Genomic DNA, 20,038 nt, shown 5'->3' on the forward strand with positions numbered 1-20,038 from the left:
CACTAGTTACCACAGCTATATCGTTAACGTTCATTAAAGCAAAAAAATAGCTTTTTTATCTTAATTTAAGTTTACGGTTAGACATAAAGTTAACAGAGTGGTTTGTGTTTAACATATTTTAAGAAGATTCATTATTTTTCTTCTTGTGTGGATTTTTTTATGGTGATTTACGAGGAGAAATTGTGGAAGTGGGCGGGGTTTATGACTTTGTGTCTGTGGTAACTAGTGACGACCAAACAAAACCCCAGAATAAACGTTCCACATTTACCACATTTAAAATCTAGAATATTTTCTGAAAAATTCAATCAAATATATTTACAATTACAATTTATCAATCAAAATGTATTAACAACATTGAAATATATATAACAATTGGCCTGTTTTACAACAGAAACAAGGTATATAGGAAGGTATAAATGACTAAAATGTAAATGTAAGGCCTAAATAAAACAGAAAAATCACAAAAATCCTGGCTCTCAGAGGTTTATTATGAGCATATGATATTAATCAGACAGCATACAATGTTTCTGTTTGACTGTTCTTCTTTGCATTTTTCCAGTAAATTATTCTTTGTAGGATACATTTTTGCTTTCATTTTAATTGCTAGGGTCTTTACAGATTTATACAGCAGGCAGTGCATGAGAAGATAAGATTCAGTATACATTACATTTGAGTTGTTATAGGGAAGTTGCATGTAGGCAGGCTAGAGTCCTACATTGGACAAAAAAAGCTTGAGAACATAAGATGAAGCTGATGCCATGTTGGTCAGCAGCCATCAGGGTGGTTCTCAGGACCACTGGGGGGCGAATTGCGTTTCCTCTGTTTGATTAGGCGAGCCAGGAAGCCCAGGAAGCAGAGAGAGGCTAGGGATCCCACTGTGGAGCCCAGTGCTGCCATGGCCGTGGTTATGGCGCTGGAGGCCTCCACTGCTGGAGAACACAGTCAAACCATCATCACACTGATGAAGAGCTGGAAAGTCAACCAACCCCTTGTCAAGTTGGCTTTACTCAACACCATGTAGATCACTGGTCTTTCATTGAGTTTGCAAAGTCATCCATGCTGTATGAAAAAGTAGCCTAATATTTACTTTAGTAATAAGTAGAATTTATTACTATAATTGCTATGTCATTCAGACACCAATCTCATCCATTAAATATAGAACTGCCTGCTCAGATTGATCTACCTATCTCACCTGGACCTTCACCTTCCTTATTTACAGGTTCTGTCGTTTGTGTTTCCACGGGTCCAACTGACAAAGGAATAACTGTACAGTTAACAAAGAAGAAGAATACAAATATTCTATTAGTTTTATCTTCAGTCTGAAATGTGGAGACACCCAAAAGATGAAGTTCAATTATATTACATTGTATATAGTCTACTCACGAGACATGACAGTGCTTCTGGGATCATCATCATCTTCATCGGCATCATCTGACAACAACAAATCAACACAGTCAAACCATCATCACACTCATGAAGAGCTGGAAAGTCAACCAACCCATTGTCAAGTTGGCTTTACTCAACACCATGTAGATCACTGGTCTTTCATTGAGTTTGCAAAGTCATCCATGCTGTATGAAAAAGTAGCCTAACATTTACTTTAGTAATGAGTAGAATGTATTACTATAATTTTTTTATGGCATTCAGACACCAATCTCATCCATTAAATATACTGTAGAACTGCCTGCTCAGATTGATCGATTTATATTTTAGTCATTTAGCAGAAGCTCTTATCCAGAGCAACTTACAAGTAGTGAGGGCATACATTTTCGTAATTTTTCGTACTGAGCTTTTTCGTACTTTGTCATACTTTTCCTACTGAGTCATTGAACTCATGCAGCATTCAAAACAGCTGGGAACTCGGAATTGGAAACCTCTGACTTCCGACTTCGGTGTGTTCAAGACAACTGGGAACTCGGAAGAAACCGATTTCCGACTGGGTAAATTAGTTTTGAACGGTCATCCAACTCGGAATTCAAAGTTTGGAACTCAGGCCTATTTCTAGAGATCTGACACTCTGACCTGAACATCACTGACGTCATGATTCGACTTCGTTTTTTTCAGAGTTCCCAGTTGTCATGAAAGCACCATCCGAACTCTGAAATCTCAGACTTCCAACTTTACTGCCTTCAAAACGAACTCCGACTGGGTAAAATCTTAACTTACAGTTAGTGAGTGCATACATTTTTCATACTGGCCCCTCGTGGGAATCGAACCCACAACGCTGACGTTGCAAGCGCCATGCTCTACCAACTGAGCTACAGGAGGCCAGTCACTTTGAATGCTTCAACAGTCAAACCATCATCAAAGCTGCCGCGTTCAAAAGAAATGGTAACTGGAAACTCAGAAATCTCCGATTTCCGATTTTAGTGCCTTCAAGACAACTCCCACTTTAGTGCCTTCAAGAAAACTGGAAACTCTGAAAAAAAACTAGCTCCGACTGGGAAAAATAGTTTCGAACGATCATCCAACTCGGAATTCAAAGTTTGGAACTCAGGCCTCTTTCTAGAGATCTGACACTCTGACCTGAACATCACTGACGTCATGATTCGACTTCGTTTTTTTCAGAGTTCCCAGTTGTCATGAAAGCACCATCGGAACTCTGAAATCTCAGACTTCCAACTTTACTGCCTTCAAAACGAGCTCCGACTGGGAAAAATCGTTTTGAACGGTCATCCAAGTTGGAATTCCAAGTCGGAAAACTCAGGCATCTTTCTAGAGATCCCCTTGTTAAATTGACCTTACTCGACACAATGTAGACAAAAAAATATATAAAAAAGATTAACACAAAAAAAAGAGGTCAAATCATGAACTCAGTGATCTTCAGGTTTTAAAGTCAGAGCTCTAGAAAGATGCCAGAGTATCCGACTTGGAATTATGAGCGCATATTTTTCTGAGTAACCAGTTGTCTTGAACACACTGAAGTTGGAAGTCAGATATATCTGAGTTCCCAGTTGCTGTGAATGCAGCAACAGTCAAACCATCATCAAAGTTTCCGCGTTCAAAAGAACTGGGAACTGGAAACTCAGAAATCTCAGATTTCCGACTTTAGTGCCTTCAAGACAACTCCGACTTTAGTGCCTTCAAGACAACTGGAAACTCTGAAAAAAACTAGCTCCGACTGAGAAAAATCGTTTCGAACGATCATCCAACTCGGAAACTCAGGCATCTTTCTAGAGTTCCCCTTGTCAAAGTGGCTTTACTCAACACCATGTAGATCACTGGTCTTTCATTGAGTTTGCAAAGTCATTCATGCTGTATGAAAAAGTAGCCTAATATTTACTTTAGTAATAAGTAGAATGTATTACTATAAATTGTATGGCATTCAGACACCAATCTCATCCATTAAATATAGAACTGCCTGCTCAGATTGATCTACCTATCTCACCTTGACCTTCACCTTCCTTATTTACAGGTTCTGACGTTTGTGTTTCCACGGGTCCAACTGACAAAGTAGTAACTGTACAGTTAACAAAGAAGAAGAATACAAATATTCTATTAGTTTTATCTTCAGTCTGAAATGTGGAGACACCCAAAAGATGAAGTTCAATTCTATTACATTGTATATAGCCTACTCACGAGACATGACAGTGCTTCTGGGATCATCATCGTCTCCATCGGCATCATCTGACAACAACAAATCAACACAGTCAAACCACCATCACACTGATGAAGAGCTGGAAAGTCAATCAGCCCATTGTCAAGTTGGCTTTACTCAACACCATGTAGATCACTGGTCTTTCATTGAGTTTGCAAAGTCATGCATGCTGTATGAAAAAGTAGCCTAACATTTACTTTAGTAATAAGTAGAATGTATTACTATAATTTTTTTATGGCATTCAGACACCAATCTCATCCATTAAATATACTGTAGAACTGCCTGCTCAGATTGATCGATTTATATTTTAGTCATTTAGCAGAAGCTCTTATCCAGAGCAACTTACAAGTAGTGAGGGCATACATTTTCGTAATTTTTCGTACTGAGCTTTTTCGTACTTTCTCATACTTTTCCTACTGAGTCATTGAACTCATGCAGCATTCAAAACAGCTGGGAACTCGGAATTGGAAACCTCTGACTTCCGACTTCGGTGTGTTCAAGACAACTGGGAACTCTGAAGAAACCGATTTCCGACTGGGTAAATTAGTTTTGAACGGTCATCCAACTCGGAATTCAAAGTTTGGAACTCAGGCCTCTTTCTAGAGATCTGACACTCTGACCTGAACATCACTGACGTCATGATTCGACTTCGTTTTTTTCAGAGTTCCCAGTTGTCATGAAAGCACCATCGGAACTCTGAAATCTCAGACTTCCAACTTTACTGCCTTCAAAACGAGCTCAGACTGGGAAAAATCGTTTTGAACGGTCATCCAAGTTGGAATTCCAAGTCGGAAAACTCAGGCATCTTTCTAGAGATCCCCTTGTTAAATTGACCTTACTCGACACAATGTAGACAAAAAAATATATAAAAAAGATTAACACAAAAAAAAGAGGTCAAATCATGAACTCAGTGATCTTCAGGTTTTAAAGTCAGAGCTCTAGAAAGATGCCAGAGTATCCGACTTGGAATTATGAGCGCATATTTTTCTGAGTAACCAGTTGTCTTGAACACACTGAAGTTGGAAGTCAGATATATCTGAGTTCCCAGTTGCTGTGAATGCAGCAACAGTCAAACCATCATCAAAGTTTCCGCGTTCAAAAGAACTGGGAACTGGAAACTCAGAAATCTCAGATTTCCGACTTTAGTGCCTTCAAGACAACTCCGACTTTAGTGCCTTCAAGACAACTGGAAACTCTGAAAAAAACTAGCTCCGACTGAGAAAAATCGTTTCGAACGATCATCCAACTCGGAAACTCAGGCATCTTTCTAGAGCTCCCCTTGTCAAAGTGGCTTTACTCAACACCATGTAGATCACTGGTCTTTCATTGAGTTTGCAAAGTCATTCATGCTGTATGAAAAAGTAGCCTAATATTTACTTTAGTAATAAGTAGAATGTATTACTATAAATTGTATGGCATTCAGACACCAATCTCATCCATTAAATATAGAACTGCCTGCTCAGATTGATCTACCTATCTCACCTTGACCTTCACCTTCCTTATTTACAGGTTCTGACGTTTGTGTTTCCACGGGTCCAACTGACAAAGTAGTAACTGTACAGTTAACAAAGAAGAAGAATACAAATATTCTATTAGTTTTATCTTCAGTCTGAAATGTGGAGACACCCAAAAGATGAAGTTCAATTCTATTACATTGTATATAGCCTACTCACGAGACATGACAGTGCTTCTGGGATCATCATCGTCTCCATCGGCATCATCTGACAACAACAAATCAACACAGTCAAACCACCATCACACTGATGAAGAGCTGGAAAGTCAATCAGCCCATTGTCAAGTTGGCTTTACTCAACACCATGTAGATCACTGGTCTTTCATTGAGTTTGCAAAGTCATGCATGCTGTATGAAAAAGTAGCCTAACATTTACTTTAGTAATAAGTAGAATGTATTACTATAATTTTTTTATGGCATTCAGACACCAATCTCATCCATTAAATATACTGTAGAACTGCCTGCTCAGATTGATCGATTTATATTTTAGTCATTTAGCAGAAGCTCTTATCCAGAGCAACTTACAAGTAGTGAGGGCATACATTTTCGTAATTTTTCGTACTGAGCTTTTTCGTACTTTCTCATACTTTTCCTACTGAGTCATTGAACTCATGCAGCATTCAAAACAGTTGGGAACTCGGAATTGGAAACCTCTGACTTCCGACTTCGGTGTGTTCAAGACAACTGGGAACTCGGAAGAAACCGATTTCCGACTGGGTAAATTAGTTTTGAACGGTCATCCAACTCGGAATTCAAAGTTTGGAACTCAGGCCTCTTTCTAGAGATCTGACACTCTGACCTGAACATCACTGACGTCATGATTCGACTTCGTTTTTTTCAGAGTTCCCAGTTGTCATGAAAGCACCATCGGAACTCTGAAATCTCAGACTTCCAACTTTACTGCCTTCAAAACGAACTCCGACTGGGTAAAATCTTAATTTACAGTTAGCGAGTGCATACATTTTTCATACTGGCCCCTCGTGGGAATCGAACCCACAACGCTGACGTTGCAAGCGCCATGCTCTACCAACTGAGCTACAGGAGGCCAGTCGCTTTGAATGCTTCAACAGTCAAACCATCATCAAAGCTGCCGCGTTCAAAAGAACTGGTAACTGGAAACTCAGAAATCTCCGATTTCCGATTTTAGTGCCTTCAAGACAACTCCCACTTTAGTGCCTTCAAGAAAACTGGAAACTCTGAAAAAAAACTAGCTCCGACTGGGAAAAATAGTTTCGAACGATCATCCAACTCGGAATTCAAAGTTTGGAACTCAGGCCTCTTTCTAGAGATCTGACACTCTGACCTGAACATCACTGACGTCATGATTCGACTTCGTTTTTTTCAGAGTTCCCAGTTGTCATGAAAGCACCATCGGAACTCTGAAATCTCAGACTTCCAACTTTACTGCCTTCAAAACGAGCTCCGACTGGGAAAAATCGTTTTGAACGGTCATCCAAGTTGGAATTCCAAGTCGGAAAACTCAGGCATCTTTCTAGAGATCCCCTTGTTAAATTGACCTTACTCGACACAATGTAGACAAAAAAATATATAAAAAAGATTAACACAAAAAAAAGAGGTCAAATCATGAACTCAGTGATCTTCAGGTTTTAAAGTCAGAGCTCTAGAAAGATGCCAGAGTATCCGACTTGGAATTATGAGCGCATATTTTTCTGAGTAACCAGTTGTCTTGAACACACTGAAGTTGGAAGTCAGATATATCTGAGTTCCCAGTTGCTGTGAATGCAGCAACAGTCAAACCATCATCAAAGTTTCCGCGTTCAAAAGAACTGGGAACTGGAAACTCAGAAATCTCAGATTTCCGACTTTAGTGCCTTCAAGACAACTCCGACTTTAGTGCCTTCAAGACAACTGGAAACTCTGAAAAAAACTAGCTCCGACTGAGAAAAATTGTTTCGAACGATCATCCAACTCGGAAACTCAGGCATCTTTCTAGAGCTCCCCTTGTCAAAGTGGCTTTACTCAACACCATGTAGATCACTGGTCTTTCATTGAGTTTGCAAAGTCATTCATGCTGTATGAAAAAGTAGCCTAATATTTACTTTAGTAATAAGTAGAATGTATTACTATAAATTTTATGGCATTCAGACACCAATCTCATCCATTAAATATAGAACTGCCTGCTCAGATTGATCTACCTATCTCACCTTGACCTTCACCTTCCTTATTTACAGGTTCTGACGTTTGTGTTTCCACGGGTCCAACTGACAAAGTAGTAACTGTACAGTTAACAAAGAAGAAGAATACAAATATTCTATTAGTTTTATCTTCAGTCTGAAATGTGGAGACACCCAAAAGATGAAGTTCAATTCTATTACATTGTATATAGCCTACTCACGAGACATGACAGTGCTTCTGGGATCATCATCGTCTCCATCGGCATCATCTGACAACAACAAATCAACACAGTCAAACCACCATCACACTGATGAAGAGCTGGAAAGTCAATCAGCCCATTGTCAAGTTGGCTTTACTCAACACCATGTAGATCACTGGTCTTTCATTGAGTTTGCAAAGTCATCCATGCTGTATGAAAAAGTAGCCTAACATTTACTTTAGTAATAAGTAGAATGTATTACTATAATTTTTTTATGGCATTCAGACACCAATCTCATCCATTAAATATACTGTAGAACTGCCTGCTCAGATTGATCGATTTATATTTTAGTAATTTAGCAGAAGCTCTTATCCAGAGCAACTTACAAGTAGTGAGGGCATACATTTTCGTAATTTTTCGTACTGAGCTTTTTCGTACTTTCTCATACTTTTCCTACTGAGTCATTGAACTCATGCAGCATTCAAAACAGTTGGGAACTCGGAATTGGAAACCTCTGACTTCCGACTTCGGTGTGTTCAAGACAACTGGGAACTCGGAAGAAACCGATTTCCGACTGGGTAAATTAGTTTTGAACGGTCATCCAACTCGGAATTCAAAGTTTGGAACTCAGGCCTCTTTCTAGAGATCTGACACTCTGACCTGAACATCACTGACGTCATGATTCGACTTCGTTTTTTTCAGAGTTCCCAGTTGTCATGAAAGCACCATCGGAACTCTGAAATCTCAGACTTCCAACTTTACTGCCTTCAAAACGAGCTCAGACTGGGAAAAATCGTTTTGAACGGTCATCCAAGTTGGAATTCCAAGTCGGAAAACTCAGGCATCTTTCTAGAGATCCCCTTGTTAAATTGACCTTACTCGACACAATGTAGACAAAAAAATATATAAAAAAGATTAACACAAAAAAAAGAGGTCAAATCATGAACTCAGTGATCTTCAGGTTTTAAAGTCAGAGCTCTAGAAAGATGCCAGAGTATCCGACTTGGAATTATGAGCGCATATTTTTCTGAGTAACCAGTTGTCTTGAACACACTGAAGTTGGAAGTCAGATATATCTGAGTTCCCAGTTGCTGTGAATGCAGCAACAGTCAAACCATCATCAAAGTTTCCGCGTTCAAAAGAACTGGGAACTGGAAACTCAGAAATCTCAGATTTCCGACTTTAGTGCCTTCAAGACAACTCTGACTTTAGTGCCTTCAAGACAACTGGAAACTCTGAAAAAAACTAGCTCCGACTGAGAAAAATTGTTTCGAACGATCATCCAACTCGGAAACTCAGGCATCTTTCTAGAGCTCCCCTTGTCAAAGTGGCTTTACTCAACACCATGTAGATCACTGGTCTTTCATTGAGTTTGCAAAGTCATTCATGCTGTATGAAAAAAGTAGCCTAATATTTACTTTAGTAATAAGTAGAATGTATTACTATAATTTTTATGGCATTCAGACACCAATCTCATCCATTAAATATAGAACTGCCTGCTCAGATTGATCTACCTATCTCACCTTGACCTTCACCTTCCTTATTTACAGGTTCTGTCGTTTGTGTTTCCACGGGTCCAACTGACAAAGTAGTAACTGTACAGTTAACAAAGAAGAAGAATACAAATATTCTATTAGTTTTATCTTCAGTCTGAAATGTGGAGACACCCAAAAGATGAAGTTCAATTCTATTACATTGTATATAGCCTACTCACGAGACATGACAGTGCTTCTGGGATCATCATCGTCTCCATCGGCATCATCTGACAACAACAAATCAACACAGTCAAACCACCATCACACTGATGAAGAGCTGGAAAGTCAACCAACCCATTGTCAAGTTGGCTTTACTCAACACCATGTAGATCACTGGTCTTTCATTGAGTTTGAAAAGTCATGCATGCTATATGAAAAAGTAATCTAATGTTTACTTTAGTGAAAAGTAGAATGTATTACTATAATTTTTTTATGGCATTCAGACACAATTCTCATCCATTAAAGTCGGAAATCTCTGGCATCTTTCTAGAGCTCCCCTTGTTAAATTGGCCCAATGTAGATAAAAAATAAAAAAGAACACAAAAAAACAGGTCAAATCATGACGTCAGTGATCTTCAGGTCGGAAAGTCGGAGCTCTAGAAAGATGCCAGAGTTTCCGACTTGAAATTGTGATCTCATATTTTTCTGAGTTACCAGTTGCCTTGAACACACTGAAGTTGGATGTCAGATATATTTGAGTTCCCAGTTCCCAGTTGCTTTGAATGCAGCAACAGTCAAACCATCATCAAATTTCATCATTTACATTTTAGTCATTTAGCTCTTATCCAGAGCAACTTACACTAGAGAGGGCATACATTTTCGTACTTTTTTCATACTGAGCAGGCAGTTCTATATTTAATGGATGAGATTGAGGTCTGAATGTCATTTTAAAAAAAATTACAGTAATACATTCAACTTATCTCTAAAGTGAATATCAAATCAAATCGTATTTGTCACTTGCGCCGAATATATCAGGTGTGGACCTTGCAGTGAAATGAAATTTAGCCTGTATTCTAGATAAATCCTTCTTTACTGAAGGAATAATTTTACATTGACATTTTAGTCATTTAGCAGACGCCCTTATCGCGATAGCTAGGTGAAACAACCACATCACAGTCACAGTAAGTAGTGAAGAGGGGGATTATTTAAAATCAAATTTTTATTTGTCACATGCGCCGAACACAACAGGTGTAGTCACCTTACCGTGAAATGCTTACTTACAAGCCCTTAACCAACAATGCAGTTCAAGAAATAGAGTTAAGAAAATATTTACTAAATAAACTAAAGTAAAAAATAAAATACAAAGTTACACAATAAAATAACAACAACGAGGCTATATACAGGGGGTCCTGGGACCGAGTCAATGTGCGGGGGGTACAGGTTAGTTGAGGTAATTTGTACATGTAGGTAGGGGTAAAGTGACTATGCATAGATAATAAACAGCTATTATCAGCAATGTAAATTGCTATTATCAGCAATGTACATTTTGCAGATGTATAATCCTTTTTAAAAATACTGTATTCAGACCCCTTGCTATGAGACTCAAAATTGAGCTCACGTGCACCCTGTTTCCATTGATCATCCTTGAGATATTTCTACAACTTGAATAGAGTCCACCTGTGGTAAATTCAATTGATTGGACATGATTTGGAAAGGCACACACCTGTCAATATAAGGTCCCACAGTTGACAGTGCATGTCAGAGCAGAAACCTAGCCATGAGGTCGAAGGAACTGTCTGTAGACAGCAGAGACAGGATTGTGTCGAGGCACAGATCTGGGGAAGGGTACCAAAACATTTCTGTAACATTGAAGGTCCGCAAGAACAAAGTGGCCTCCATAATTCTTAAATGGACAAAGTTTGGAACCACCAAGACTCTTTCTAGAGCTGGCCGCCTGGCCAAACTGAGCAATCGGGGGAGAAGGGCCTTGGTCAGGGAGGTGACCAAGAACCTGATGGTCACTCTGCAGCGCTCCAGAGTTCCTCTGTGGAGATGGGAGAACCTTCCAGAAGGACAACCATCTCTGCAACACTCCACCAATCAAGCCTTTATGGTAGAGTGGCCAGACGGAAGTCACTCCTCAGTAAAAGGCACATGACAGCCCGCTTGGAGTTTACCAAAAGTCACCTAAAGACTCTCAGACCATGAGAAACAAGATTATTTAATCTGATGAAACCAAGATTGAACTATTTGGCATGAATGCCAAGCGTCACGTCTGGAGGAAACCTGGCACCATCCCTACGGTGATGCTTGGTGGTGGCAGCATCATGCTGTGGGGATGTTTTCAGCGGCAGGGACTGGGAGACTAGTCAGGATCAAGGGAAAGAGGAACGGAGCAAAGTACAGAGAGATCCTTGATGAAAACCTGCTCCAGAGTGCTCAGGACCTCAGACTGGGGCGAAGGTTCACCTTCCAACGACCCTAAGCACACAGCCAAGACAACCCAGGAGTGGCTTCGGGACAAGTCTCTGAATGTCCTTCAGTGGTCCAGCCAGAGCCCGGACTTGAACCCGATCGAACATCTCTGGAGAGACCTGAAAATAGCTGTGCAGCGACGCTCCCCATCCAACATGATGGAGCTTGAGAGGATCAGCAGAGAAGAATGGGAGAAACTCCCCAAATAGAGGTGTGCCAAGCTTGTAGCGTCATTCCCAAGAAGACTCAAGGCTGTAATCGCTGCCAAAGGTGCTTCAACAAAGTACTGAGTAAAAGTTCTGAATATAAATGTAAATATAAATGTAAATGTCATATTTCAGTTTATTTTTTATTTTTATAAATTTGCAAAAATGTATAAAAACCTGTTTTTGCTTTGTCATTATGGGGTATTAAGTGTAGACTGACGTGAGAAAAAAACAATTGAATCCATTTTAGAATAAGGCTGTAACGTAACAAAATGTGGAAAATGTCAAGGGGTCTGAATACTTTCCGAATGCACTGTTGGTCCTGGATGGTAGCAAGCTTGGTCCCAGTGATATACTGGGCCGTATGCACTACTCGCTGCAGCACCTTACGGTCGGATGCCGAGCAGTTGCCATACCAGGCGGTGATGCAACCGGTCAGGATGCTCTTGATGGTGCAGCTGTAGAACTTTTTGAGAATCTGGGGACCCATGCCAAATCTTTTCAGTCTCCTGAGGGGGAAAAGGTGTTGTCGTGCCCTCTTCACGCCTGTCTTGATGTTTTTGGACCATGATAGTTCGTTGGTGATGTGGACACCAAGGAACTTGAAACTCTCGACCTGCTCCACTTCAGCCCCGTCGATGTTAATGGGGGTCTGTTCTGCCCTCCTTTTCCTGTAGTCCACGATCAGCTCCTTTGTCTTGCTCATATGGAGGGAGAGGCTGTTGTCCGGGCACCACACTGCCAGGTCTCTGACCTCCTCCCTATAGGCTGTCTCATCATTGTCGGTGATCAGGCCTAACACTTAATGATGGTGTTGGAGTCGTGTTTGGCCACGTGGTCATGGGTGAACAGGGAGTACAGGAGGGGACTAAGCACGCTCCCCTGAGGGGCCCCAGTGTTCAATCAATCAATTTTATTTTATATAGCCCTTCTTACATCAGCTAATATCTCGAAGTGCTGTACAGAAACCCAGCCCCAGCCAGTGTTGCGGATCACCGGCTCTGACGCTCGTCTGGTAGGCTTGTGTCACTGGGCAGCTCGCGGCTTGGTTTCCCTTTGTAGTCCGTAATAGTTTGCAAGCCTTGCCACATCCGACGAGCGTCAGAGCCGGTGTAGTAGGATTCAATCTTAGTCCTGTATTGACGCTTTGAGGTATTTCTTATAAGCGTCCGGATTAGTGTCCCGCTCCTTGAAAGCGGCAGCACTAGCCTTTAGCTCGGAGCGGATGTTGCCTGTAATCCAGGGCTTCTGGTTGGGGTATGTACGTACGGTCACTGTGGAGACAAAGTCGTCAATGCACTTATTGATGAAGCCTTTGACTGAGGTGGTATACTCCTGAATGCCATTGAATAAATCCCAGAATGTATGCCAGTCTGTGCTAGCAAAATAGTCCTGTAGCATAGCATCTGCGTCATCTGACCACTTCCGTATTGAGTGAGTCACTGGTACTTCCTGTTTTATTTCCTCTTGTTGCACGTGACATGCTGATAGAAATTAGGTCAAATGAATTTCAGTTTACCTGCATTAAAGTCCCCGGCCACTAGGAGCGCCGCTTCTGGATGAGCATTTTCTTGTTTGCTTATGGCCTTATACAGCTCGTTGAGTGCGGTCTTAGTGTCAGCATCGGTTTGTGGTGTTAAATAGACGGCTACGAATAATATAGATGAGAACTCTCTTGGTAGATAGTGGGTCTACAGCTTATCATGAGGTACTCTACATCAAGGCAAGCAATACCTCGAGACTTCTTTAATATTAGACATTGCGCACCAGCTGTTATTGACAAATAGACACACACCCCCACCCCTCGTCATACCAGACGCAGCTGCTCTGTCCTGCCGATGCACGGAAAACCCAGCCAGCTCTATATTATATGTGTTGTCGTTCAGCCACGACTCAGTGAAACGTAAGTTATTACAGTTTTAATGTCCCGTTGGTAGGATAGTCTTGATCGTCGATCATCCAGTTTATTTTCCAATGATTGCACGTTGGCCAATAGGACGGATGGTAGTGGCAGTTTACCCACACGCCAACGAATTCTCACAAGGCACCCCGAACTTCGCTCCCTGTATTTCTGTATTTTCTTCACGCGAATGACAGGGATTTGGGCCTGGTCTCGGGAAAGCAGTATATGCTTAGCGTCGAACTCATTCAAGAAAAAAACGTTGTCCAGTATGAGGTGAGTAATCGCTGTTCTGATGTCCAGAAGCTATTTTCGGTCATAAGAGACGGTAGCAGCAACATTATGTACAAAATAAGTTACAAACAATGCGAAAAAAACACACAAAATAGCACAGTTGGTTAGGAGCCCGTAAAACGGCAGCCATCCCCTCCGGCACCATTATTAAATATTAGGCTACTTATTCATACAGCATGCATGACTTTGAAAACTAAATGAAAGACCAGTGATCTACATGGTGTTGAGTAAAGCCAACTTGACAATGGGTTGGTTGAGTTTCCATCTCTATATCAGTTAGTGCTTTCAAGACAACTGGGAAATCAAAAAAACTACACGAGGTCAAATCATGACGCCAGTGAACTTCAGGTCGGAAAGTCGGAGATCTAGAAAGCTGCCCGAGTTTCCGACTTGGAATTCCGAGTTGGATGACCGTTCCGAGTTCCGAGATCCCAGTTGCTTTGAACGCAGTAACAGTCTAACCATTATCAATGTTGCCGCGTTCAAACCAACTGGGAACTCGGAACACCAAAATCTCAGACTTCAATCTTCAGTGCGGTCAAGACAACTGGGAACTAAAAAATCTAAAACTAAAACTCAGACTGGGAAACATTGTTTTGAACGTTCATCCAACTCGGAAATTCTGGCATCTTTTTAGAGCTCCCCTTGTCAAATTGGCTTTCCTTAACACCATGTAGATAAATAATTATAATGATAATAAAATAAATCAAATAAAAGGTCAAATCATGAGGTCAGTGACCTTCAGGTCGGAAAGTCGGAGCTCTAGAAAGATGGCAGAGTTTCCGACTTGGAATTCCGAGCTTGTCTTGAACTCATTGAAGTCGGCAGTCGGAGATATCTGAGTTCCCAGTTCTCAGTTGCTTTGAACGCAGCAACAGTCAAACCATCATCAAAGTTGCTGCGTTCAAAAGAACTGGGAACTGCGAAATCTCTGACTTCAGACTTTAGTGCGTTCAAGACAACTGGGAACTGGGGGGAAAAAACGATCTCCGACTGGGAAAAATAGTCTTGAACAGTCATCCAAATCGGAATTCCAAGTCGGAAAAATCTGGCATCTTTCTAGAGCTCCCCTTGTTAAATTATTTACAGGTTCTGACATTTGTGCTTCCATAAGTTCAACTGACAAAGGAATGAAAAGAATAACAAAAATAGATTCTACAACAAATATGCTCAAAGGTCAACCAGTTTAAAAAACATATACACTAAAATAATAATGATAATGACTCAAGGACAGAGTCACTCAGAGACCCTAGGCTAGGGGTCTCCTGGTCCTGGAGTGCCGCAGGCAGTTACTTCATGGTCTGGATTTAACCAACCTGGAAGACCATATCTGTTGAATTTAGGCAATTACTGAACTGATCTATTAAATCAGTTGGTAAGGTGTGGTGCCTAGTTGGAACAAAATCCTGCAGTACCTTGCAGCACTACTAACATAGAACCTACTAACATAGAGCCTACTAACATAGAACCTACTATTATAGAACCTACTAACATAGAACCTACTAACATAGAGCCTACTAACATAGAACCTACTAACATAGAGCCTACTAACATAGAACCTACTAACATAGAGCCTACTAACATAGAGCCTACTAACATATAACCTACTAACATAGAACCTACTAACATAGAGCCTACTAACATAGAACCTACTAACATAGAACCTACTATCATATAACCTACTAACATAGAGCCTACTAACATATAACCTACTAACATAGAGCCTACTAACATAGAACCTACTAACATAGAACCTACTAACATAGAACCTACTATCATAGAACCTACTAACATAGAGCCTACTAACATAGAACCTACTAACATAGAACCTACTATCATAGAACCTACTAACATAGAACCTACTAACATAGAGCCTACTAACATAGAACCTACTAACATAGAACCCACTAACATAGAGCCTACTAACATAGAACCTACTATCATAGAACCTACTAACATAGATCCTACTAACATAGAACCTACTAACATAGAGCCTACTAACATAGAACCTACTAACATAGAGCCTACTAACATAGAACCTACTATCATAGAGCCTACTAACATAGAGCCTACTAACATAGAGCCTACTAACATAGAACCTAATAACATAGAACCTACTAACATAGAACCTAATAACATAGAGCCTACTAACATAGAGCCTACTAACATAGAGCCTACTAACATAGAACCTACTATCATAGAGCCTACTAACATAGAGCCTACTAACATAGAGCCTACTAACATAGAACCTAATAACATAGAACCTACTAACATAGAGCCTACTAACATAGAACCTACTAACATAGAACCTACTAACATAGAGTCTACTAACATAGAGCCTACTGTATTAAATACACTGTATGAAATGCCCTGCTTTTTCTAAAACACATCCAAACAAAATTTAAACAACTTACCTTGGAAATGTATGGTAAGAAAAGCCTTTTCAACAAAGGTCTGAGGGCCAATAGTAAGCTTTGCTTCACACTGATAATCTGTGTTGCCTGTGCCCATCTGATCCTTAGAAGACTGCGTGTAGTCACAAAATCTGCCATCATCACAGTTTTTGGAGAGTTCTGCTTCAATCTTCTCACGGTGGAAGAGATGCATCTCAAAGTGGTCACAATCTCTGTGGAAGACTTTTGTCAGTGTGCATTTCACCTCAAAAGGTTGACCAGACACAGGGTTCTCTGGCACCGTGGACAGGACAGGCACCGGGAGAGCTAGAGAAGTAGAGACCGTGATATATATCAGTCCCAGTTAAGGAGCAGAGAAGAGAGTATCTTAGCCGATATGTAGTCACAGTTAAGGAGCAGAGAAGAGAGTATCTTAGCCGATATGTAGTCACAGTTAAGGAGCAGAGAAGAGAGTATCTTAGCCGATATGTAGTCACAGTTAAGGAGCAGAGAAGAGAGTATCTTAGCCGATATGTAGTCACAGTTAAGGAGCAGAGAAGAGAGTATCTTAGCCGATATGTAGTCACATTTAAGGAGCGGAGAAGAGAATATCTTAGCTGATATGTAGTCACAGTTAAGGAGCAGAGAAGAGAGTATCTTAGCCGATATGTAGTCACAGTTAAGGAGCAGAGAAGAGAGTATCTTAGCCGATATGTAGTCACAGTTAAGGAGCAGAGAAGAGAGTATCTTAGCCGATATGTAGTCACAGTTAAGGAGCAGAGAAGAGAGTATCTTAGCCGATATGTAGTCCCAGTTAAGGAGCAGAGAAGAGAGTATCTTAGCCGATATGTAGTCACAGTTAAGGAGCAGAGAAGAGAGTATCTTAGCCGATATGTAGTCACAGTTAAGGAGCAGAGAAGAGAGTATCTTAGCCGATATGTAGTCACAGTTAAGGAGCAGAGAAGAGAGTATCTTAGCCGATATGTAGTCACAGTTAAGGAGCAGAGAAGAGAGTATCTTAGCCGATATGTAGTCACAGTTAAGGAGCAGAGAAGAGAGTATCTTAGCCGATATGTAGTCACAGTTAAGGAGCAGAGAAGAGAGTATCTTAGCCGATATGTAGTCACAGTTAAGGAGCAGAGAAGAGAGTAACTTAGCCGATATGTAGTCACAGTTAAGGGGCAGAGAAGAGAGTAATTTAGCCGATATGTAACCCCAGTTAAGGGGCAGAGAAGAGAGTATCTTAGCCGATATGTAGTCACAGTTAAGAAGCAGAGAAGAGAGTAATTTAGCCGATATGTAATCCCAGTTAAGGGGCAGAGAAGAGAGTAACTTAGCCGATATGTAGTCACAGTTAAGAAGCAGAGAAGAGAGTAATTTAGCCGATATGTAATCCCAGTTAAGGGGCAGAGAAGAGAGTAACTTAGCCGATATGTAGTCACAGTTAAGAAGCAGAGAAGAGAGTAATTTAGCCGATATGTAATCCCAGTTAAGGAGCAGAGAAGAGAGTATCTTAGCCGATATGTAGTCACAGTTAAGGAGCAGAGAAGAGAGTATCTTAGCCGATATGTAGTCACAGTTAAGGAGCAGAGAAGAGAGTATCTTAGCCGATATGTAGTCACAGTTAAGGAGCAGAGAAGAGAGTATCTTAGCCGATATGTAGTCACAGTTAAGGAGCAGAGAAGAGAGTATCTTAGCCGATATGTAGTCACAGTTAAGGAGCAGAGAAGAGAGTATCTTAGCCGATATGTAGTCACAGTTAAGGAGCAGAGAAGAGAGTATCTTAGCCGATATGTAGTCACAGTTAAGGAGCAGAGAAGAGAGTAACTTAGCCGATATGTAGTCACAGTTAAGGGGCAGAGAAGAGAGTAATTTAGCCGATATGTAACCCCAGTTAAGGGGCAGAGAAGAGAGTATCTTAGCCGATATGTAGTCACAGTTAAGAAGCAGAGAAGAGAGTAATTTAGCCGATATGTAATCCCAGTTAAGGGGCAGAGAAGAGAGTAACTTAGCCGATATGTAGTCACAGTTAAGAAGCAGAGAAGAGAGTAATTTAGCCGATATGTAATCCCAGTTAAGGGGCAGAGAAGAGAGTAACTTAGCCGATATGTAGTCACAGTTAAGAAGCAGAGAAGAGAGTAATTTAGCCGATATGTAATCCCAGTTAAGGAGCAGAGAAGAGAGTATCTTAGCCGATATGTAGTCACAGTTAAGGAGCAGAGAAGAGAGTATCTTAGCCGATATGTAGTCACAGTTAAGGAGCAGAGAAGAGAGTATCTTAGCCGATATGTAGTCACAGTTAAGGAGCAGAGAAGAGAGTATCTTAGCCGATATGTAGTCACAGTTAAGGAGCAGAGAAGAGAGTATCTTAGCCGATATGTAGTCACAGTTAAGGAGCAGAGAAGAGAGTATCTTAGCCGATATGTAGTCACAGTTAAGGAGCAGAGAAGAGAGTATCTTAGCCGATATGTAGTCACAGTTAAGGAGCAGAGAAGAGAGTAACTTAGCCGATATGTAGTCACAGTTAAGGAGCAGAGAAGAGAGTATCTTAGCCGATATGTAATCCCAGTTAAGGGGCAGAGAAGAGAGTATCTTTAACTAGCCGATATGTAATCCCAGTTAAGGGGCAGAGAAGCTGACTTTAAAACCCATTGACCTATGTAAATGATCCCAAGTCAGTAACTTACAGTAAACTCTGAGCTGGATTGTTTCCTTCTTCTGTGTTATACATTTTGCTGCTATGCAGGTATACTTTCCCTCGTGATTCGGCTGTACATCTGCAAGATTTAGATCACTTCTGTTTTCTGTGGTATTCACAGTGGCATCGCTCTCATCTAGTTCCTTCCAGCGTGGTCTGCCTTGGGGACAGGTTGTCTCACAGGTCAAGGTCACAGCATCTCCCAGCTTGACAATGGGTTTGGCTGGGGTCACAGTGATCTCTTTGGCACAGAGTGCAGGATCTAAACAAAAGTGGTTGACCGGCAAAAATAAATGACATGGTGCATTGGATATGGATTTGTTACAGTCTTATAGATACGATTTTTGTAAAACAAAGTTAAGTTAGTCACTTCAAACTTTTTTAAACTGTCAAGAATAAACATGACATTATTGTTTAACATGTATTTGAGAAAAAGGAGAATGGAGTTTGGGTACCTCTAAGAGCCAGCAGAAGGTAGGAGAGTAGACAGTGATAATATTGCAGGCGCTCCATAGTCCTCTTCAGTAGTCTCCTGTGACTGTGATAGTCTCCTGTGACTGTGATCGTCTCCTGTGACTGTGATCGTCTCCTGTGACTGTGATCGTCTCCTGTGACTGTGATCGTCTCCTGTGTCTGTAGTCTGCCGTCTGCAAGAGCTCCAGGGGAACTGAGGACTGAGATGAGGGGGAACTCAGGTCAGTTCATACACTATCAGCAGGCCAGGCAGATCAGCAGGCCAGGCAGTTCTTGGCTCCCCTGCAGGGGACTCTACAGCAGCTTTCCACAGACCCCTTCCTTTATCCACTGGCCTGCCAACATCCTCACACGCAAACCCAGGAACATTAACGTTGGGACATTTGATAAGTTTTGCATAGATACACCAAAACATACACACAATCAAATGACAGGGATTCACTGATTTCTTATCTAGAAATGCTAATCTTCCAGATGGCACAGATTAGCATTTTTCATAATCTAAGGATAAGAATATTGAAATAATATTTAGATTTTTTCTGGCCTAATTTTAATTTATCAGGAAAAGGAGTAACACAAAATATCTGTTTGGTTTGTTTCATGGTCAGACAAAACAACTAAAACACTATTTTGAGATCTGAGGCAAATTACAAGAGTAGAAAATATGAGTCTATCAT

At 40.8% G+C, this 20,038-nt stretch overlaps 1 protein-coding gene across 7 annotated transcripts; it reads right to left on the bottom strand.

Moving 5' to 3' along the window:
- Positions 1–473: 473 nt before the first annotated feature.
- Positions 474–19,623, bottom strand: LOC311130971 (uncharacterized protein). 7 transcript variants are annotated; one of them, XM_084163810.1, is made up of 14 exons: positions 19,343–19,623; positions 18,877–19,149; positions 16,211–16,516; positions 9,161–9,208; positions 8,970–9,026; positions 7,468–7,515; positions 7,277–7,348; positions 5,272–5,319; positions 5,081–5,152; positions 3,580–3,627; positions 3,389–3,460; positions 1,384–1,431; positions 1,193–1,264; positions 474–929 (listed from the first exon to the last, which is right to left on the bottom strand). In XM_084163810.1, exons 1-14 carry the CDS (start codon positions 19,398–19,400, stop codon positions 766–768), a joined length of 1,386 nt encoding a protein of 461 aa, XP_084019936.1. In that variant the 5' UTR covers positions 19,401–19,623; the 3' UTR covers positions 474–765. The 7 variants fall into 7 exon arrangements, with proteins under 7 accessions (XP_084019936.1, XP_084019935.1, XP_084019934.1 ...); XM_084163809.1 differs by having other exon boundaries at positions 474–926; positions 8,970–9,041; XM_084163808.1 differs by having other exon boundaries at positions 8,970–9,041.
- Positions 19,624–20,038: the final 415 nt, after the last annotated feature.

Source organism: Coregonus lavaretus (assembly GCF_964263955.1).
Source record: "Coregonus lavaretus genome assembly, chromosome: 6".
Taxonomy (NCBI): domain Eukaryota; kingdom Metazoa; phylum Chordata; class Actinopteri; order Salmoniformes; family Salmonidae; genus Coregonus; species Coregonus lavaretus.